The 23,725-nt window shown below is 39.9% G+C and overlaps 1 protein-coding gene across 1 annotated transcript; it reads left to right on the forward strand.

Annotated features, from left to right (window-relative positions):
• The first annotated feature begins 2,584 nt into the window (after window positions 1-2,584).
• On the forward strand, window positions 2,585-23,649 carry GFRAL (GDNF family receptor alpha like). Its single transcript, XM_025170902.2, has 10 exons — window positions 2,585-2,693; window positions 6,400-6,540; window positions 9,615-9,764; window positions 11,803-12,216; window positions 14,083-14,133; window positions 15,287-15,617; window positions 16,308-16,558; window positions 18,964-19,059; window positions 19,691-19,772; window positions 20,813-23,649. Exons 1-10 carry the CDS (start codon window positions 2,669-2,671, stop codon window positions 20,937-20,939), a joined length of 1,668 nt encoding a protein of 555 aa, XP_025026670.1. The 5' UTR covers window positions 2,585-2,668; the 3' UTR covers window positions 20,940-23,649.
• The last annotated feature ends 76 nt before the right edge of the window (window positions 23,650-23,725 follow it).

Below are 23,725 nucleotides of genomic sequence, written 5' to 3' on the forward strand. Positions count from 1 at the left end.
ACTCTAAGAAATGATTGTTGGGAGACACCTGCACACACACACCTTTGCATTGGCCTGATCTTCTGCTGGGCTTGTTTCCTCCCCAAAGAACATTTCACTGTAAGGTTCAAAATAGTGAAAGTTAGTCAGAAGGTGCTTAACAATGAAATTACACATTATAATATAAATAACATGGTAGAGAAAGCACGTGGTGTGGCTTCTAACACTTATCAGCAGTGACCATAGGAAGGGTCTGCATTTGCTCTGTGTAATGAAGTAATGTATTGTGTGTGTGTGTGTATGCATGTGCATGTAAGCCTTTCTGCAGTCCTATTCTGTGACATCTTTGTGTTCGTGTGTATGTATGTCCTGGGTGGGCAGCGTATGCTCCACCTGAGTCACATGACCAGGAGGGAGGAGGGAGGGAGGGGGCTTAGAAGGGAGCACTGAGCCTTCCACGCTGGTGCCCCGTTGCCTCCCCCACTGGGCTGCACAGAATTTTTTTCTAGAACTTTTTCCTGCAGCCCCGACCCAATCTTTCTTCTGCAAGCTTCTCATGCCCCAGCAAATTTGGTCCCGTTCTATTCTGTTTTCAGAGAGTTGTCCTATTTTCAGAGAGTTAAACTGACAGACAGGTAGATTAAGGCCTAAACCCCTAAACTTTCTTTCCAACTTGTGGTTACAATAGAAACAATTAAAGAGGGTTGGGTCATTTCTTCCTTTCTTGTTTTATACCAAATTTTAATGATGGTCTGATGCCCTATTGGCTAATGGTGAACTCATTCTTCATGTCTGGAAACTTGTGTAGTCCAAACAGATGAATATGTTAGTGGATCAGGCCCCAGGCTAGAAAGCAGGAGACGGCGAGTTCTAGTCCTGCCTTAGGCCTGAAAACCAGCTGGCTGACTTTGTGCCAGTCTCTCTCTCTCTCTCAGTCCAACTCACCTCACAGGGTGGTGGTTGTGGGGAAAATAGGAGGAGGAAAGAGTATTAGGTGTGTTCACCACCTTGAGTTATTTTTAAAAATAATAAAGTTGGGATTTTAAAAAAATATTTTTTAAAAAAAGCCCAGAAAATGCTACTTGTACGAGTCACTCACCTTACTTTGGAAGGTGGCTCACTCAGAGCAGAAGAACAAATAGTCTTTAGGGAGCCTGGCTCTAGATAATTGAAAAATGTAGATACCTTGCATGTTCTATGTTCTATTTTTTCCAGAATGCTGTCAAAATAAATAAATGAATAAATAAATAAATATTAACTCCAATTGTCTAATACTGTAGATTAATATTTCTTTCCTAATTTTTGATGTGAATAAAGCCAGAGAACTTACAGCTTTCAGATGACTGAGAGATAGAGATAGATAGATAGATAGATAGATAGATAGATAGATAGATAGATAGATAGATAGATAGATAGATGCTTGTTGGATGACATATATCATTAACACAACATAGTCTGTGTTTTATTTCAAAGACCTTGAACACACAAGTAAGTAGATTGAACATATTTTCGTTTCTACATTTTTCCTAGATATATCCACACCTCCCCAAACAATGGCAGTTATAAGTATAGTATGTGGAACTGTTTTGCCCTGCTGCCCAAACTTAATTTCTTTCACTTACACTTGACTTATATAGTAACAATTTATTACAAACTTTTTTGTTTGTTCTTTCCAGAATTCTAAAACTAAAAAACCATTTCATTGAACTGCATTTGAATGTTTCATTCCCCTCTCCACTTCGCATCCCCTATGAAGTCTTTATAGCCTTCCCAGCTCACCTTCACTGCCCTGGTCACTGTGGATCGCCAGATTTTGTACTATGAAAACTTTCGGTGCCCCTGATCTTTTCATGCTGATTGAGGATTATAAGAACAAGTTCATTCTTGCAGAGTGATGCCTGTACACCTTTCCTCCCACATTTACAGATTTTTCTATGGTTAAAAAATGGCATCCTAGCACACAATGCAGCAAGTTCCACATTTCTTTTCAGTGATGATAGTTCCCTTAGACTTTTGAAACAGAGCCAAGAGGTTGTCTGCCGTCACCCCAGAGTAGATCTAATTCTGTTTTAACACTCAGGAAAAAAGTTTTTTTTTCTTCAAGAGCATGGAACATAAGCTTATTTGCATAACTCACTAAACCTCAGATGTCTGGACCACAATTTTGGCTTAGCATGGTGTGCAAACCCAGTTCAGGTGGTTAGCTTATGGATCAGTGTGCCATTTGAACCCGGAAAATCAGGTTCGATTTTATTTAACCTTAAGTAACTGTGTCATCTGAACAGTGTGTTGATGAATTATAATGAAATTCAGGCATCAAGCCAAACATGACTTGACCATTTTCCTGACTTTAGTGAAAGAGTAGATAATTATTCATGAAGCATATTTGATCAGCAGCTATGTCTACCGTAGCCTGGACCGCTCCAGCAGGTGTGAAACAAGAGACAGACTGTACTATCTCTCCAGCATACGCAGAGCCGGGAGGCGGGAAAGCGAGTGGGTGGGTGAGTGTCCCGCTCTTTCGTAGCCTGACTGGACCAATCGCAAGTGTTTGCTGCAAGCGGAGCGCTGTCCAGTGGAGCTTGGTACTGAAATGACTCCTAGGTTTAAAGAGAGACTTCAGAGAGGATCAAGTGGCAACAGGCAGTTTGCTGTGCTGAGAGTCAGTCTACCTGGAACCTCCTCAGCCATGAACTCCATTCTGTTCATCACTGGTAAGTTCACTCTAGTCAACAGGAATATATCTATTGATCTCTATCATCTATCTATCATCTATCTATAGCTAGCTAGCTAGCTAGCTAGCTATGATAAAGTAAGTTGCAGTTGGGTAACCCAATTATATTTGCTATGATTGCAATCTTGCTTGCCTGGGTAAAGGGATAAAATACTTGACAGCATCAAAGTGTGCACTCAACATGTGTCTCTATCGCTTTCCCAATTTGGATGCTCTGAAAATAATAAAGGTTGTATCTATCTGTCAGGTCTTAGCTGAAATTTCTTTTCTGTCACTGTTTCTCTCTTTCCTTCTTCCCCATCCCATATAATGGTGAAGAAACTATGGCCTTAAATGTTTTTAAAGAGTGCCAGTTTGGGGTAGTGGTTGAGGCACCAGGCTAGCAACCTGGAGACTGTGAGTTCTAGTCCTGCCTTAGGCACGAAGCCAGCTGGGTGATTGGCCAGTCACTCTCTCTCAGCCCTAAGAAGGAGGAGGCAAGGGCAAACCACTTCCAAAATCTTGCCAAGAAAACTGCAGGGACTAGTCCAGGCAATTGCCAAGAGTCAAGACTGATTCGAAGGCAACAAAAGTAAGTTTTTAAAGGCTATTGTGTAAGCTTTTCTGACCATTAGGGTAGAACAGGATTTAAAATATAAATATCCAAGTTACTCTTTTGGGTTACCTCCCCAGACCTCACTTCACACTTCCCAAATGGTTGCAATTACTTCCTGTCTACCTACAGTTTTCATTTATGATCTGCATAAGAAAGTAGGAAATTGGCCCTAACCTTCTTACTTACATAAACAAACCAACAAACCACAGGGCTTGTAGAACACTTTTCCAAAGGTCCCAGAATCAGAATACTTCATGCACACTTTTTTAGCTATCTCTTATTTCACCAATGCCTATATTACATGCTAGAATTGATCATATTCAGACTTAGTTTTTTTTTTTTTCAGGAGAGAACAAGGGGTGGGCCCCATGAGTTATGTACGTTTCAAGGGGCTCGTGGAAGTACTATCACGATGAGAAAGAATAGCTGTGAGCAAGGAAAGGCTTTTTGTTTTTGTTTTTCTTCTTCCCCCTGTTCTTTTAGGAACCATTTAATTGGCTAGATTCAGATACCCAGATTTTGTCTCCAATTAAAATCATCTGCATAGACATGAAACGCAGCAGAGGGCTCTTGAAGGAAATTCAGTGAAGGAAGGGCTCCACAGTCACATTCAACATCTCATGTTGTTCTGGAGGTAGAATCACTATTCAAACCAGCACACCCATTTCAGCTGCAAGCTACATTATGTGCTGGCCAACAAAAATGTTAGAGTAATTCTATTCTGTCTCCATGAGTAGCTTTCTTGTGTCTAGGGTTACAGGTGCTCTGTAAAGCATGGCTAATCCTTTAAATGCTTCTGGCTCTTCATGCTTCCTGAATCATTTGTGCTTCTTGTTCTTGGAGGCAATGTCTGATTGGAACAGCTTTCATGTATTCCTAGTTAGGCTGGAAACAGCAAGTTGTTGATGAACAAGTGCTAACTTCACACTGCAATACCATCTCCAGAACAGCATTTGCTTGTTTGTGAGATTTTTCTTTTGGGGGAGGCTTCTTTTTGCCAAAGATGTCATCTACATCTGGCAATATATTTCAGTGAGTCTGCTGACCTACTCAGATCTATAAATATCTAGCAGACATGGAAGTGGGAAACCTTGTTTAAACAAACAGTTGTTGTTTGCTAAGTAAAAAACCTAAGAGTGTGTAAGGGTACAAGAAGAACGATTGCTACTATTATTAACATTTCCTTTTGGCCAGGCATGAAAAAAAGGGAAGGAAGAACAGTGAAGTAGGCATACAGAAAGCACTGGTACAAGGCTGAAAGGGTATATTGTGTCCTCATGATCAATAGTTTTATTTCCAGTTAAAGTTTTAAAATGTTATTTCTAAACAAATCCCGAAAAATTTATTAATCCATGTCACTCAACTCACTGTAACCTGTTGGAAAGTTGTTCCAAACCTAGAATTAAAAAGAAAAAAATAGATCAGTTTTCCTAAGCAGTTGTCTTCCAGATGTCTTGGACTTTGATTCCTACAATTTTAGACAGTATGGCAATGCCCAGGGATTGGTACCTGGTTGGAAGAGGCTGGTACAATACCATATTCCAATCTTAGTATGCGTTTTGGGAAGTTCTTCAGACAACTGTATGCTTTAAAAAAAATACCAAACAAATGTTAGCAAAGTCTATTCAGATTAGACAAATTGGATATACAGTGGTACCTCGGGATACGAACTTAATCCATTCCGTGACTCTGGATGTATCCCGAGTTGGTCGTAACCCGAAATGTTCGTTAGTAGAGGTGTTCGTATCCCGAGGTACCACTGTACATTATCAGTGTTATCATATGTTATATGAGTTGGACCAAGATTCAGTTAGAAATTTACATTTGTCACACCAGCAACAGGTGGGAAATGTCAATATGTTACTCATCTATGCAATTCAGCAGCCCAAGGATGAACCTCCTGAGGAGTTCACTGATCTAAGATTTCCTTCTAACTCCATCCTTCACCCCAAACCTAGTGAGACAGACAGTTCACTGCTGCAACTGCAACTTCATCAGATCTGGATAATGGTCCTTAACTAATGCTTTGCAAATAGACAACTATGTATTGTTACCTGAGAAGGTGTTCTTTTTGAAAATGGGATTTTCTTCAGTCTAGATTTGCATAGTACTGGGCTGTAAATGAAAGTGTGTCCTAGGAAAATTTCCCATAAGTGGGGTTTTCCAGGCTTTTTACATTGAGATTCCCATCAGTTTAATGTATCTTCGATAATAATCCATTTGGAGAGCTTCAAACTGGGAAAGTCCCAATAACTGAGTCTGAAACAAGCACAACAAACATTAACTAAAATCAAAAGTGGGATGGAAAACAAGTTGCCAAATGTTGAAGATGAGTTTGGCATCTTTAAGGAAATAATTAATATCTAGTCTCCAATCCACTGGGATATCTAGAATACAGAAGATGCTACCGGATGGATGGATGGATGGATGGATGGATGGATGGATGGATGGATGGATGGATGGATGGATGGATGGAAGGAAGGAAGGAAGGATGGATGGATGATAGAGATGATAGATAGATAGATAGATAGATAGATAGATAGATGATAGAGATGATAGATTGATAGATAGATAGATGATAGAGATGATAAATAAGAGAAAGATAAAGATAGTTATCCTCCCTTCCATGCTAAACTGTATAACGTCCTGTTCCAACCTGTGCATATCAGTTTAACTACAGTTCTCACCATTTCCAGCCAACATGTCACTGCTTGTGTTAGATAAGGATGATGACAATTATAGACTACTTATTCGTTTGGGAAAGGCACTAGGACCAGGATGTCAGTGGACCCTGATACGAGTCTTTGTTTTTATGCTGCTAACAGTTATATAAGGAGTCTCATTTTTTAAATTGGTGCTGTTGGTTGAATATGGCTTTTATGGTTGATGATGATGATGATGATGATGATGATGATGATGATGATGATTCCCATCTGTTCTGTAAGCTACCCAGGGTTATCTAGTGAAGATGAGTAGCTATATACATTTGACTGATACATGAATAAATGATTAAATCGAAATAAATAACTAACATGCAGAATGAATGCAAATGAACCACACTTTAATAAAGTTTATATTACCTGATTTGTAGTGCTGGTTCTATATTCCATGAATGAATCTACTTACCAGGCCCAGACATCAAAGTGTCAACAACTGAAAGAGAGATGTGTGGCTGCAAGAAATGGATGTGAAAGTGTCTGGAATTTACTTGAAGAAGTTTGTTACATTCCAGGTAACTTGTATAAAGCCATATATTGCAGGAAGAGTGTTTCAAATCACTACTATAAACATTATAAGTACATCAAATTTCCACTGAGATTTTTTTCCCCATTTCATCTTTTCTCATTTCCCCACAATGTTGGGGTGGGAGTAGGGAATCACGTATACGTATCTTATTCCCTGTGCAGGCCTGTTTCCATTGGAATATATGGGAAAGCTCTTACAGATGGAAAATTGCATTCCCATATCACTTCGAAGTTTTTGCATATACATTCAATTGTTCATCTTGGTGTTCTGAGCTTAATCTGATAACAGCAAGAAGAATATCAAGCTCAGAGACACAAAGAACCCCAAAATTCAACTCTGGGCTACATATATTCTCCACCCTTGCATACACATTTAATTACTGGGCTGATTATTCTCACATAAGTATGTTTAGGGTCATAGGCTCAGCCATGTCTTTGGGAATTAGGTCATTAGTCATACTGCCTATGATAATGTAGCTTGCATTTCTAATGGCGATAATATTGACTCTCTCTCTCTTATGTTCTTGACACGTTAGTAAGATATCTTCTTGAACAAAAATGAGACACCAGTGTAGTCACATTATTAAAAAATGGACTAAATAATACTGCTGTTAACAAATCCCAAGAAAAAAATCCTCTAGGTCAAATTATAACCTATAGTGTGTCAGATATTTGTGTTTAGTCAAAAGAATATAAAAAGTTGAATCAATCACTAGTGATTCCCTCAACATGTACTATATTTAGATCAAAAATTGAAGGGAAAATCTTTCCACCCAAATGTATCTGCTGTATTGCCAACACTTCCACTATTCCATAAAAATGGAAACAATGAGAAAAAGTCAGACTTGGGCAAAATTATATCTCTGGCATTTTAGCTGAGCAGCTGAATCAATCTTATGAATAACCTTCATGATACCTGTAAAAGAAAGGTATGCCATTTAACACAACTCCTAATCAGGTGAAGAGTATATTAAAGTCTTGTAATTTTAATAATTAAATGCTGAAGCCCATCCAATCTGCATCTGAACTGCGATCTCCCTGTCTCTGAGTAACTTGCAAATATTGCACAAAACTAAAAATGCCCCTTCAGTTGGCTGGATGATTTTTAGTGACTTGGCTGAATTATTTTCAGCAGTGTACTCTTTTCCAGACTATTGAAGATGTCACACAACCCTTCAGGTCAAGCTAGGAACAAGAGCATCTATACAGTAGTTGGGTACACACAGCCTGCTAAGACTGAATATAATACAGTGGTACCTCGGTTCACGAACTTAATTCGTTCCATGACTCTGGTCGCGAATCGAATTGATCGTGAACCGAATCAAATTTTCCCATAAGGTTCAATGTAAATACAGTTAATCCGTTCTGACCCCTCCGAATTTGGTCGCCAACCGATTTTTGATCGCGTCCCGAATCAAATTTCCCCATAAGGTTCAATGTAATTACGGTTAATCCGTTCTGAACCATATGTTTTTTTTTTTTTAAACCGCAAAAATATGACACAAAGTACAGCACGAAGAGAGAGAAAGCTAAACTTGCTCGACGCGACTTCTGGCGTGGAGGACAGGAAGGTGGGCGGAGAGGGAGAGTCCCCCTCCCTACAGGAAGCTGTGACCCCGTGTCACGGGAGGGAAAATGGCCGCGGATTCTGTTCGTAACCGGCGTTCGCGAACGGAGGCAAAATTTTGTGAACAGAGCTGTTCGTGAACCGAATTGTTCGTGAACAGAAGCATTTGTGAACCGAGGTACCACTGTACTTGTTGGATTTTTAATTATTGGGTTGCATGAGCCCTGCCATGGTGGATTTTAAACCATGTTTTATAGTTGAATATGATCTGTGAGCCAAGCCCTTATGCCTTGTTTTCAAACTTTGCGGTGATGTGACCCCCTTTCTCCAAGACAGGTTCCTGTTTATCCCTGGCCTGTGACCAAGCAGGAGGAAAACCGCTTGGGATGTTGCCATGAGTTTCCTCCTCTGTTCATTCTCCCCCCCCCCTTTGTTTTGGGGGAGAAGGGGAATCTTTTATATGCTGGCTTTGTTCTCCTGCAACCAAAGTCTGAATATATGAATGAGGAAAACCAGAGAGAACACTCTTTGCTCCTTCTTCCAGATCTCCTTCACCAACTTAGCGCTGGGAGATCTTCCAGCTTGGGTTCCTCACTGTGGCTTGGCCCCATAGCTCTTCTTGTGGTGAGTGTGGAGCCTGCCACTGTTTCCTCTGCTACTCCCAACCAGCCAGACTGCAGACAACAGCTGCAGTTCCTGCAAACAGAAAGAGCAGAGAATGGTGTCAGGGGTGGTGATGGTGGCAACCACTTTCTCTTCTGCCTTCATAGGCAGACCCAGCCACAGTGCCAGACAGCCCATCCTCCAAGTGTCTTACCCATCTGCTCTTCTCTTATGACTTACAACTAGGCTTGGGGAAAATGTCCTGGGAGAGAAGAAGGGGAACCAGTTCCTGACTGCACACATGCTTGTCAACTCCTACTACCCACCCCCTCCCTCCTACACCAAGCCTCCAAACTTTCTTGAAAGGAGTAGTTATGAATGAGGCACTGCAGGCAAATGCAGGCATGCTGGGTGTTGGAGGCAGGGTGGTGTGAACAGATCAAGCATAGCAGTAGATTAAGTGTAGTTGTAGCCCTAGCAAACCATGTTCCATTTTGCTGGGATAAATGCTTGTCCAAGGAGAGTCGGCACAAGTTCTGTCAGTGATCCTGCCGTGCATGTGCACACCTGAACTAATACGTGTCCTTGATCACAACCTCATGAAGGATCAGGACCACAGGTTAAGAACTTTTGCCCTAGTTAGTAAAACTTGGAGGTAATCCTTTACATCTTTCAGTGGCTAGTTCATGTCATGAGAAGATTTTTAATGGCTGGGAACCTTCTTTTGAGTTTCATCCAAAATTTTAGATAGTGAAAGAATCTTGAAAATCATAAAAGTAAACTGCTGAGTCTTGATGGCGTCACAGGATTCTTCTTAGAAAAATGAAGTGATTACGTTGCTGCTGTTTTTTCATAAGAAGATATTAACAGTATTGTGTTTTGGAAATCTAGGTAACAGCTGTGCAGTAAAAGATTCATCCAACTGTAATAAAATAATTCAGTTTTTAGTTGACCAGTTCCCAGAATTTAAAGACTGCATCTGCGTAAAAGATAACTGCAGCATCAGAATGTTGTTGGGGAAAAAATGTTCCACTGATAAAGGTAACCATCGGCTTGTTGTTATCAAATAAAACAATAGCATTTTATAATGGCATTGTGCTAAGAAAAAGCACTTCTCACTTTAAGAAGCTCATGAATTCAAGTAATCACATGATTATATCAACCAACTTCTAATTAGAAACTCCATGGCTCTTGTAAGCAATTGTACTGGACTTCAGATCCAAGAAGTGGCCACATTCATCATACATAAAAATGGATATCTTGAACAGAGTCAAATCATTTCTAAGTTAGTATCTAGAATTGTACACAAATTAAAGCCTGTCAGTTTCATGTTCTAAATTCTGGAATTGCAAATCATGCAGAGCAGTAGCCCATTAACTCTGGCAATAGCTTCCAAATCAGTCATTTTCATAAAGGGTACAGCAGAAGAATGAGAAAATGCTTGAATCTCTAGAAATTGCTCAACAGAAGTGGAGGAGAAATGTTATAGAGAGGCAGTAATACAGACCAAGTTATAATTAAACGACTACCTGAAAAAAACAGCTACTTGGATACTAATTTAATGGAAGAAAATCCATAGAAAGTTTCCTATCCTCACTTGTCCCTTGCAACTTTAGTATGACAACAAGAAGCCTTTCAGAATGTGTGAGGGCCCTTGTGAGGAATGAACAGGCCATAGACAGCTGCTGTATCTGTGAAAGCACCTTCTCTGTCCTGGTGCCTGTTCTTTAGGACAGCATTTCCCTATAAAGATGATAAAGAAGGAGATTTATAATCTTCTTTATACTCTTTTCTTTTTCTATTTTCTTTCTTACTTATTCACTATTCTTCCTTATTTTGTTTCTTTTCTAATATTTGTATTGTTTTTATCTTGTTAAAATTTTCTTCAATAAAAATTATATTAAAAAAAAAGAACATCATTTCCCCTGAAATTCAGATGGCCCCCACCCTGTTGGCCTTCCAGAAGGCCATAAAAACTGGTTATTCCCCCGGTATTGAGCTAGGATATTGGATGATTAGATGACCCCCATTTGGTAAATGGTTTTGGAATGGGAACACACTGTGATTTGGCCTTGATTATGTTATATACTGTCTTTCTCTGTCTTTATGTTCATTGCTTCTTTTGTTTTATGTTTGAATCCTATGTTAGCTGACCAGACTCCCACTTTGCAAGTTGAATGATCAAATAAATTGCATAAATAAATAAATAAACGAACAGTAGTGGGCAGACAACTTTTGGCTCCAGAGTGCCACATAATGAAAGCCCCATTTTTGCAATCTCCTGAACCCATATCTAGCTGCTGTTACTAAAGATTGGCAGCACCATTTTTTACATTTTAAAGCAGGAAACACTCCAAATTGTGGCATATGGCACTCTCACGATGCCCTCCTAAGTTCAGAGGAAATGTTCAAACGTCTTCTGGCCCAGCCTACCTACATGACACACTCTCACCTTCTTTGCGTCATTGTGCCACCTGCTGCAATCTCCTGTCACCCAAACAAATTCAACGCCCATTATTGAAAGATTGCCTCCTCCTGTCCTAAGATAATTAACTTAAGAATGTTCACCGAGGAAACATCCTCCTCCTCCTCTCTCGGCGGTCCCCTGCGCAGCATCCCAGGAGGTGCTCTGACCATCAGGGGCATATTTCTTATAGGCACAGATAACAGAGGGAAGAAATCAATTAAGGCTGAGATATGCTCATCCTGAGAATCCAAGGGCTGCCTGTGGCCATGATAGCTCTTGGGTGGAACCTACTCCAGAGACTTTCAAAACTGTTCCTAAACTGTAGGGTTGGGCATCCTTCATAAATGATTCAGAAGAAGAGCTTGGTGCTTTCTAAGAGCACATCACCTCTTTACCATTCATTAAAGGATATAAATCTTTTTTTTTTTTTTTTGGTTCTGTGTGAGCCTGAAAAAAAAGTCACCATTTTAAGGAATACACACATTACAGTTAAGCCAGCTGGAAGAGGAAATTGTTAACTGTTGCATCAAGGATGAGTAATCATATAAAGTGTACTGAGATTTAATTAAATGAAAATGAAAGGAACCTGAAATAAACTCTCTCTCTTCACAGGGAACTTAGAGCCTTCACCCAGCATAGATACTCAATTCACACCCCCGCGTCAGATAAAAACTCCAAGGATGGTCCTCTCAGGCCAACTTGGAAACGATTGCTCTGTTGCAAAGGACCTCTGTCAAAGAGACAACACCTGCTTTACAAAGTACAAGATATTCCAGAGAGTGTGCAGAGCAGAGGTAGCAAAATGCAGCCTACAAATGGTGGTAGAGCAATGCTTTGCCGCATGGAAGTTGCTCAAGAAAACAGTGATGGGCAACTGCACATGTCCAGAGCCAGTGCATAAAAGATGCTTTAAAATATGGAAAAATATATTTAACAACACATGCCTACAGTCCACACAGGAATATCAAGACTCTGCCATTGGGAAGGAAACCTATACTGTTGAGGAAACTCAAAGCCGCAGTGCAGGTAAATGCTTTACCTTTTAAATAACAGCCACTTGTAATGATGTTTCAGCCTTGAATCTCTCTCTCTTGCTCTCTCTTTTGAGAGCACAGAGTAGCTATAGTTCCACTGTCCCTTGGCACTGTTCTACAACCTGCTGTGTCTTACATTTCTCATGGCTGCACTATCAGTTCAAGGCATGAATCAGAAGACAAATGGCTTGAGAGTCAGAAAGGCTCAACCTGAAGGCAATTTTTGTATAGTAAATCATGGTTCAGGTAACTACGAGTTAGTGGATTTGATAAACACAGCCACTGATTTCAATGTTCTCCAAATTTTCACAGGCTATAATATTCAGAAGCTGTGGTAATACTTTCCTAGTTGCTAGGGCAAAAGGAGGGATCACTGTTAAAATTATAATTCATGGTGGAAGCAGCCACGTTTCTTTTAACAACCACCAGCAGAAAGCCAGGCTGGGTTACCTTCGGAGTAATGGCATATTGTAGCATAGTGCTAGCAAGAAGGGTTCTGGGAAATAAAATGATAGATACGTCATGTGACCTGATCATTCCATTAAAATCATATTAAAAGTACATCCCACTTTGTTAAAACACATTCCAAAAGGAGTAACAGGTAATAAAAATGATGGTCAAAGGAAGCACTGCTGCCAACTGGAAATGAACAAAATGGAACTTGGTAACGGATGGTCTTTTCCCTTTCCAAATTCAAAGGAAGTTTGATCACATGGACATCAAAAGTAGGTCCAGGGAACTCAGTGAATCATGCTTGCAAGTAGACATCTGTAACATTAGATCGTTGAAATGATTTAAAATCACATTAGTTTTGAGCGACTATGGGAGGCTAACTTCCATTAGATTATTCTCCAGGTTTTTTATTCCATGCATGACCAGAGTCAACAACCATGCAGCAGAAACATTCTGCAATCCTTCTTCTTGTAGACAATGATTATTGCCCTAGTTAGACAGCCCATCAAAACTGAATTTCTACTGCATAAATAAGTAAAATATACCCAGTTATTTGAGTTCTCTGTATCTAATTCCATATTGTTGTAGTGCAATTCAACTAGAATAGCATCTATCCAGTTTTGTTATTATTGTTAAGTTCAGATGTCTCCTGGGAAATTCAGACAAAAGGAATCAGATTTGCAAATGCATAGATCATGCAGGAAGAATGTCTAAAAGGCATTAATCAATATGCACGAGACCATGTCTTGCAGCTGCAATTGTAGTACAAGGTTCACTTTTAATACAAACCATGTTGTGTCCATGGAAAGTGAGAGCTAAGATCCCATTTAAATGTAATTAAACCAAAACCAATGTCCAGCATTACTCTGTGAAACCTCTCTACAACATAGGCTATTATATTAGACGCATCCATGGAATATGATTGTTTTATCAGAATGAGTGGTGAGCATTGTGATGTCTTAATGCAAACTCAGCTCCTTACATGCATGTATGCAACTTCCAGATGTTTACACAAAAGGGGTGGAGCTTATGTCACAAAGTTGTGATGCTTGCTTTGTCTTTAACCCATTAGTGGATGCCTATGTATTGTACACTATCAGAAGCAATTTAGAAGTGAAAAATCTTCATGGCAAAACTAAATCTTAGAGTAGAAGAGGTTAGACAGAGATCTATCGGAAAGGAGTTCTAAAAACTTGGGGCCAACGCTGAAAAGGCTTATCTGCCTAATCAATACATTTTACTACTATAGAAAAGGACTCAAGAAAAGAATTGTTTCAATATGATTCACTAACTTTATTTGGTTGAACTTATGGTAGTGATGTTCCATTGCCACCCTCTTTGCTTCACTTCGGAACCTGCATCATGTAATCCTTGATTTTGAACAGATGTCTCTCTTTTCTTGCAGATCATATGAAAGCAAAATCACAGTGGAAGTTATCAGCACTTTCGAACTATGGTAAAAATCAGTACAGATGTCTAGTGTGAGACCCACATAGGCTTAATTGCCCCAAATCTATGTATATTTGGACACCGCAGTCTTAGGGAAATACATGCACTATCTCAAAGAGCATCAGTGCTCAGACTCATTCAGATTGCTCATACTTACTTTTGCATGCTTAACGTAGCTACAGACATGAGCACGTCACAAAATGCCTTCTCCCATGGTGCTCTACCTTGGCATTTATAAGCCCGCTTTACATTACCCCTGTCAGAATCTGCACACTCATTCCCAAAGTTCAGTAAATCCTCTGGAGTCTAAACAGTTCCATCAAAGATTTCTTTATTGGGAGAAATGCACAGCAGCTATAGTTTGTTGAGTCTAATTCTACAAAGCAAAACCTTCCCTTTTTAAGCCCAAATTCCCCCCCCCCTTCTCCTTTCTTTTCCCGCTTGAAATTCCTGGCGCCTTTCTCCGAGTCTCACGGTAGCTTGACCTTGTTTGCGCCTCTGTAGAGATAACAGCAGCACCTGGCTTGGTATCTTCCTCCCCCCTTCTCCTCACTTCAATGGCAGGAAGAAGCAAGCGGCCTGCACTTAACATTTTAACCATTTAACCATTTAATATACATTGCTAAACTAAATTAAAAACAACTATGATTACTAGCTTGCGTAGATCCTGACAACCCCACCAGATGAGAAACAGAGAAATGGGATTTCTTGGTTGTAATACCCTACTTATTGGTACAAGAGAGATTAACTTACCATATTATTGACTATGATGACAATAGTGGCTAACAATAGACAGCTCTAAGAAGAGCCATGCTGGATCAAAGGCCTCCCTAGTTTAGTATTCTGTTTCTACGTGTGCAAGCTGAATGCCTGTGGAAAGATCTCGAACAGTTGTACAAATACAACATCCACTCCGTGTTCCCCAGCACTAACAGACTCCATCCATTTAGGGCATTGGTGATCAGAATGGGGGTGATCAGAATGGGTTTGAGAGATGGGGAAAAAAAGAATCTTAAGAGAGTCTTAAGTTGCCTATTGCTGTTGCAGACAGATGATATTAGCATGTCAAGAGAGAGCTAAGGAGTCAGTCCTAAGTGCTCACTAGATCATGCTTCACACTCAGATCTTTGTAACCCTCTATTGTTTTGCTATTTCCTTAGAATACAAGCAGCCGCAATCCTGCTTCCAGGCGAACATGGAATGTGTGAATGATGAAGTGTGTAACAAACAATTGTCTCTATATCTTCAAGTGTGCCAAATAAACGGAAGCTCTTGCGACATAAATCAATGCCGTGCAGCGCTACACTCCTTCTATACCAATATGCCTTTTCAGGTTGCCCAGATGCTGACATTTTGTGACTGTATGCCATCGGATGACAACTGCCATCAAGCCAAACAATTCTTACATGGCCATCCATGTGCCATCAAAATGGTTCCAACACCTACCTGTGTTCATGTCATGAGCTCGTGCCAAGAAAACAAGCTTTGTCGGTATGCATTTTTGCTTGCATGCAGAGGTGTGCTTAATATGAAAATACACAAATGCACTGAATCTATCTATTTACATGATACTGCGTAATATTTCTTAAGTTTTCAAAAACAATAGTATTCCGTGGTACAGAATAAGGTAATGCTAAAATTATTTTTTCACTGTGATTTAAGTCTTCCTTTTAATCTCTAACTTTAGAGCTTTTGCAGGACACGTTAGATATGCAAATCTGAATTGTTCATCAATATGAATCATATAAATATAGTCTTAGGTAAGCAGTCCATGCTCCTACCCTTTCTCCACCCCATGCATTCTTTTAAGGAGAGGTGTTGCTTCCCCCCAAATATGCTTTCAGGCCATTTACTATTTGCTGTACTTCAGAATTCAGAGGCTGATTCTGTTCAGCCCAAATAAAGTACATTGAAAACCCATTACTTACAACAGGGGAACTGAAGTAATTCACACCTCCAATCAATTTTTGAACTATAAGTAAAATACTTACAGTACTTTGGATGAATTGTGCCTTACCTCACATTCCTTGTTTTAGTTCTCATAAGAAATTCCTGATTGCTCTCCTTCTAGCCTCTGCTCATTTGTCCTTTGACTTGTTGTATATTTCACAATAAAAAGGAACAGTGGGGATATATCTCTATATATTTATGCCCCCTTTACACTCCCTTATATTTCCAAAGGAGAAAGTACGAGGCATTTACATCAAAGTGTTTAAAACACATCAGCCAAGCCTGCCTTGAAGAAAACACCTGCCTTGAGACTCTGAATGCAATTGACCCAATTTGTTCAGAAAGCACTGAATGCAGAGCTGCTTATGTGGACTTGTGGGGGTCTCTCCTTCGAGTCAAGTGTACCTGTGAGGCCGCACCACCAGCTGAACAGTCTGTATGCCGGTGGTTCCATCATATACTTCACGGCAAGGTCTGCTTACGTAAGTCAAACTGATCAAGGCTTGACATTGTCTACTTTAAACTCTGAAGGTGGCAGCATCTGGTTCAGATACTAAGCCTGGATACCAGGCAGGGCCAGGCCAGGTTAGGACTTGAATGAGAGACTCCTAAGGAATAACAGGCTGTTTGTTAGACCAGGACATGGAAAACATTTCCCAAAGAAAGCAACAGAATATTACTCCTGTACTATTGCTCAGTAAATTGTATGTAGCAGCTCATTAAGTCACCAGAGCTGACCTTAAGCTGAAAACATCCTTACTTCTACTTTAAACTTGGTGCAAGCAATCAGCAACTTCAAGGGAGGGCTTTCCTTGTAGCCTGATATGAGAATAAGGGGGGGGGGGGGGAGAGGGAGAGAGAGATGATAGATGGAGAGAGAGAATGAATGGGCATCAGAAAGAAAGCTAGTGGTCACATCCATTCTTTACTATAGTCCTATCCCACAGTTGTTCCAGCCCTGTCCCCTAAAGCCATATTGCCCCTCAAAAATTACTTCTGGGGAAATATCCCTTATGGCAAACAAAGATGCCCACCCAGCTATGTTTGAAGCACACATAGACACTTGTTCTACACAGAATTGGGGTTCCAACTAGCAGATTTCTGTTTCAGCATTTAGAAATATTGCTGGAAAAACCTACCTTGAATACAAATGTGGTCTGTTTGTAAAATCAAGCAAACCTGGAGCCATGATTCTTGAAGCCTAAGTGACTGAGTACAAGCATTACAAAGACTGCCCATAACATATTAGGAATAAAGTCATATTTTACTATGAGGACACCTTTGTGTAGAACAGCAGTGTGCATGTATGCTTGGGTGAAGGATCTCACTTGATTTCTGAGTGGTGTAATGTGGGCTACACTTCAAAATGTGAAAACAAAAGGTGATATAATTTATTTTAAAAACAAATTTAATTGAAGTTACATTACGTTCATTAAATACGTTTAACTAATTCCCATGCATACAATCTTTCTGTCACATTGCAAGTTATAATTTGGAGAGACATTTGGGAGTTGCAGTCAAAAATTTGGAAGACTCATATCCCAAGACTTGTGGCCTCAAGTTGTGCAAAGAAACCATCTGAAGAAGCACTGTAGCTAAAAAAATAGGGATTCTGAGATCTGGATGAGTGCATTTGAGTTAGGGTTTTCACAACTCCATCGGTTGAGAAACAGAATTCAACTATGACAAGATCAGAATCTTAGGTGGATAAGATTCAAGAAGGAAGGGTTTAGCAAGAATACTGTTGACAAATGTAATTGTATCACTAGATGATGAAATTTACACTAATAATCAAGTAACATACCATTAAAAAAATTTATTTCCTTTAGCACAGCATAAGACCTGCACAAATCATTTCCTGTTTGAAAGTGTAATTAACAAATTGACAGAGAGCAATAACTAGAGCTTAGTTGGGGGTGTGTGCGTGTTACTTCGTTGATGTATTATGTAATAATATGTCTACTTTGTTAATTTTGTTTAAAGGGTATGGTCTTTACTACTTTTTAAAAATAATATGCATTCATTATTGTAATAAGCCCTAGTAACATCCAAGAAAATTTAGACATATTTTAGAATTTGTAGCAGAAAAGCCAGATTAAAAATGGAAATTACTCAATGAAATTGTGAAGAACCTGTCTCCTATCTAATGAAGTAGGGGCCTGATTTTATTACTAATACAGACTAAATATTCTTATTTTGTGTACTGTAGCCAGATTTCTTTTATCTAAAATTAATAGAGCTAGAATCTCTTTTTACCTCTCTCATTTCCTTGAGACATAATAATAGCAAACTGAGACTGGGAACGTCTTTGGCGAAAGCATCATCCTCTGTATCGTCAAGGGAAGTGGCATCAGGCTTGGGGAGACTGAGATGCACAAGAACCATCTGAAGAAGCACTGTAGCTAAAAAATAGGGATTCTGAGATCTGGAGGAGTGCATTTGAGTTAGGGTTTTCACAACTCCATAGGCTGAGAAACAGAATTCAGTTACGGCAAGAACAGAATCTTAGTCAGTGGATAAGATTCAAGAAGGAAGGATTTAGCAAGAATTCTGTTGACAAATATAAATGTATCACTAGATGCATTTGCGGTTTGGTCTAGTGGTTCAGGCAGCAGCAAAAATACAAAAAGTTAATTTTTCCCCTAGTTTTTTTGGAAGGAAGAGAGTTCCCAAAACAACTCCAGGAGGTTTTAGGATGCAGGACAGGGAGGAGGGGGAATGGGGAGATGAGAGGGAATGGAACGGAATGGAGAATCCTGGAAGAGCACAGCTGATGATAAGGCTGGCTGGCAAGCATCTGAAATGAAAGCACTCCACACAGCTGTGATAACATGTGGTTTCCACTTGCTTTCACACTTCTCGTTTTTATGTCCTCTCCTATTTAAAGGCCAGATATCAGGTGGAAACATTGACCTTTATTCATCGCAGATAGAACTCCCTGGAAAAATACTTCCTGTAACAGGCAAACGGTCTTCATTTTACGGTAAGCTTGACTTTCAGAAAGAAAGAAAACCTATTTTCCTGGCACGGATGCTGGAGGATCACAATGCATGGGGCCCACAGAGGAAAGAGCACAGGTGATGGGGGCAGGGGGCTGCTGAAACCAGCCCTGCTTTGGTCCTTGTTTCTATCTGGAACAAGAGGACGAGTAGGCCGTTGCTCAAGCATATCCAAATGTCCTTGATCTAATGAAGAGCTGTATCAATTGCCTGGTTCTTTCCTTACAGATACCCTCTCAAAATGCTGGTGTGAGATCTGGGACTCTTAATCTGGCATGTGTTGATATAGCCCCTTGTAGTGTTGTTGTTGTTATTTCATTAAATGTGTATGCTGCCCGACTCCCCGTGACTCTAGGAGGATAACAAACAGCCAGAGTATTTTAAAGCCTCGTCCATATATGTATGCGTGTGCGCGTGTGTGTGCAAGAGAGAGACAGAGAGACAGAGAGAGACTGACTTAAGCTGAAGCACCTGCTTATCTCTGTTTCTGAGATTTGCAAGAAAAAAGGAAAAAAGTATATAATTCTGATTCATGCAATTTAATTTGCAAATTAAATATTGACTTTAGATTGGATGCCCTTTAATGTTTTAATTGTTTTCATGCTTTAATTCTAGACAACACAATCATCACTATTCTATACACCTCTTGCATAATTCTTATCCTGGGAATAATCCTTTTGGCTTTGTTAAAAACCAGGTAATTTCTGCAAAATGCAATGTTTATGTCTTGCATGCTCCAGGGTTAGGAAAGAGGCTAAAATGCTTGCTTTCCCTCAGCCTATTGCTTCCCAGTTGCTTCCTAGAACTCTAGTCATTTTTAGCTATTGTTTCCAAGAAGATGTTGAAATCTTGGTGGGAGCCAGGGAAAGAACTAGAGAACTACCTGCGACAGGTATAAGTGAAGCTAAATAAGAAACATAAGCACCTGGAATTCCAACATGGCACTCACGTGCCTATTTCTGGCCTTTGTAATTTTAAATTTTATTTTAATTTTAAAATGAATAGCAAAGTCTCTACCATCTTTTGATCTAAGACTGTCTCAGCCTGAAATATGGGCTGCCTACAAATTAGCGGGTGGCTGCAAACCACTGCATTGATGGGAAGTGTCCCCACCTGCCCTCTCCAAGTCAAAGTTGGGGCACTAGAGAACTTCCTGGGGTCCTAGTGGTGGGGCTGAAAGCACTCTCATGTCTTCTAAGTGGGTGTTTTGTGATGGACTTCTTCAAACGACAGCAGCCATTTTTTGAGAGGCCCCACAACACAGCCTTCAAAATGCAGCCACCAGCCCTAGCTTACTACAGGGGAGGCAATCTGTTGCCCTCTAAATAATTAGGGCTACGGCTCTCCTTGGTCCCAGCTAGCACTGGCAATGCCTGTAGAGTGTGGGTATTCTGCAGACCATCCAATTGGCTACCTTTGGCCTAGATACATAATTATCCTGACATATCAGATAAAGTGCATTATTGCTACTACTAATACCAATAGACCATTAATAAAGCAGGAACATTTACAACTCGAGTTTCCCAGAAACAGAGGCACAGTTTAGCTAATGTTAAGCACTTTTTGTTCCTACTTATTTCAGTGAAGGGAGATATGCTTAATTCCTTTTAAGAATCAATGAGACTTAAAAGGGCTTAACAGCTACCAAATCATGCCCAAAGTTTACCGAGTGAACAATAATGGCTATCAAGTAGTGAGGTGCTCAGACTAATGCAACACCTACATGTTTGTTTTCAGGGCTTGCACAACTGCTTATCTGCCAAAGATGAGAGAAGACAGTTTCCTCCCAAGGCCATTTATCAGAGAAGCTCATGATACCTCGACAACCTTGGCTCATCAGTTTGGCCGAAAATGCTCTTTCTGATTCTTCTCCTTAACTAGCCTTTTTTATTCTGTAAAATCTCTTTTGAGAAAGAAAAAAAAAAGGGGGGGGATCAATAACAATTGGCAAACATTGGGCAACTTATAACACATATCTATCTGGAGTTCTTTTTTCTCTTGTACTATTTGACTGCATCCCTGGGATATTTGATTTACAATTAAGCCACAGGGATACATATTATATTGAGTAGAGAACTATATGTTCCCAAGCTTTTATTTGCTAAGATAGCATGAATATAAGGGCAGCGGTGGGCTTATAGAGAGCCAGTTTGGTGTAGTGGTGAAGGCATCAGGCTGGAAACTGGGAGGCCGTGAGTTCTAGTCCCACCTCATGCACAAAGCCAGCTGGGCAACCTTGGACCAGTCGCTCTCTCTCAGCCCTGGGAAGGCCAGGACAAACCACTTAAAACCTTGCCAAGAAAACTGCCATCGCCAGGAGTCAACCCTGACTCCAAGGCATCAAAAAAAAAAAAAAAGTGAGAGGTCAGCTTCATCCTTCCGATGCAACCTATTTCATTCAATTCTATCTTAAAGTGCCCTACCATCTCTTCTCCTTAGGTGGCAAAATGGAGTTTAGTAATCCATTCAGCCCAAATTATAAATGCTTTTTATATTTATAAATATAAAACTTATATTTTCATTGAAATGCAAGTATTAAATACAGAAGGATTGATGTTCCAATTCCTCTGACAGCATAAGACCTGCTGCCACATTTCCCCTGCCAGCGCTGTCAAGGCATTTGAGAAGCCAGGAATAGACACTTAGGTAAGAGGTCATCAGAGATCATGACACTTACACTCCTTGTGGAAAATCATCATCAAAATGATAGGCACATTGTGTGCTATCATTTTTTTTAAAGTTGTACGTAAGTCCAAAATAAAACACATTAAAAATAAAATAAGAATAGAAATGCAAAATGGGATAAGAATGTTACAACTGATGGCAGATTCATTGGTGGGCAGTCAGATGTCTAATTTTACAAGCACTGTAACAGAAATTGGATACATTCAGGGAAATTAAGTCATACCGATCTGAAGACAGGACTGTAACTATGTATAAAAACAGTGATCAAAATTTCCTGTTTCTTTTACTGGGAAAGGAGTTATAAGGCAGGTCCTGGGATCCTTATAGAGGATGGAGCATAACGGGGCATGAGTTGTAGTTTCAATAGCTAATTAGTGGTAAATACTGTATATTCCCTTCATGTGGATTATTATAGCCCAATAATGTCAACTCTGGATGGAAAGTGCAGAAAACACTCATGTTTTCTGTCCAGATCGATCACTTTTGGTGATGAAGGTATAATTTTGGAGCATACCTGATGTTCCTTTTAGTTCTTAAGATAAACGCTATATACCGGTGAAAGTAATGAACAGATGTATTTAGCGAAACCATCCAGCAATAATGCTATTTGCACAGTCCTTCATAGCCCATAAATTACACCCTCCGCTGATCTTTCTTTCCAAGACCCAATTCCCACTGGATATTCTCCAGGCAACTGGAAAAAGTAGGCAAAGCTTCCCTCTTGTTAACAGGGCTGTGTATGAACCAGGCATAATTTCCTATATTAAGGAGACAGATTCAGAAGAGGGGGGAAAAAAAAAACATTCTGAGAAAACAATTATTGTATAATTCATTGTTCATGGCACTGTATAAAGCACTGACCTTTTCAGGTTCACAAGGACTGAAATGCTTTCCGTATCGGAACTGATGAGGTGGTGGAAAGACAGAAGTGGTTATCTTTAAAACAGCTTTCGCTGGATGATCTCATTACGTCGCTTACGCAACTGCATTCAATTCATTTGCGCTGCCATGATCGCAAACAAAATCCAACATGAGGAATACGTTCTGAACATTTCCACTTCTGGCTTTCAAGATACACTTTCTTGATCCGCCACGCTAGGCAAAACATGTAACATGGATATACTGTATAATCCTAAAATGGGAATCAGTCAAAACGAACGAGCAAACATTGCAAGGGCGTTTCTCCTGGTATGAGATAAGCAGTTCCAAGGCGTCAGAAGAGGGGGCACAACTTACATTGGGATCGGCAGGGACAAACCATTCTACTTTTGTTCCCAATCCACAGTTCCAATCCAAATTTGGCCAGCCGTTTATTTGGGTAGGGGGCATATACACAGACGAACCTGCATGAATATCACCACATCTCCTTTGAATGGAGTGGTGGAAGAGAATGAGTAACAAACACTGCCACTGTGTAACCACAACTTTTCAGGAAGCTTGCACAGTGAAGGAGAAGGTGCAGTCCTGAACTTCCTCACGTTAAAAAAAAGAAAAAGCAAAGCAGTGGCAGCGTTAAATGGCATTTGCTCAAGATGAGAGATTCAGGTAGATTACAATGACTGTAATGTATGTCACAACTATAGGAAGGCACCACAAATTTGCAAAATATGGCAGGCTGCCGTTTCCCACAAATTCTTGGAACAAGATAAAGTCATTCATATTCTTAACAGATGTCAGGCATAGTAAAACACTGCAAAAACGCTAGTCATAGCAAACCCAGTTTTGGCTCTCAGCTCAGAACATAATGACTTGGCAAATCCGCAAATAGAAAGAGGTACTCTGCAGAAATAAACTGTGCAGCAGGCCACACACAATGACGGGCCTCATAAATTGCTGTAAATATTTATGAGACTCTAAAAGCTTGATTAAGAACTAACAGTGTACTTACTATCTTTAAAATTCTGCAGCCCATTGTATCTAACATGGTTAAAAGGATCATCTGGAGGTAAAGTAATTAAATCCCCT

The sequence above is a fragment of the Python bivittatus genome, unplaced genomic scaffold (genome assembly GCF_059951505.1).
Source record: "Python bivittatus isolate LINGU-HERP-01145 unplaced genomic scaffold, Pbiv_v1 ctg000020_np1212, whole genome shotgun sequence".
In the NCBI taxonomy this organism is placed as follows: Eukaryota; Metazoa; Chordata; class Lepidosauria; order Squamata; family Pythonidae; genus Python; species Python bivittatus.

Coding starts and splice junctions, on each gene's coding strand:
- GFRAL (XM_025170902.2), top strand. CDS start 2,669: ATGAACTCCATTCTGTTCATCACTG. Junction 12,217..14,082: donor AACTCAAAGCCGCAGTGCAG/GTAAATGCTTTA, acceptor CTTTTCTTGCAG/ATCATATGAAAGCAAAATCA. Junction 19,773..20,812: donor TTGGCTTTGTTAAAAACCAG/GTAATTTCTGCA, acceptor GTTTGTTTTCAG/GGCTTGCACAACTGCTTATC.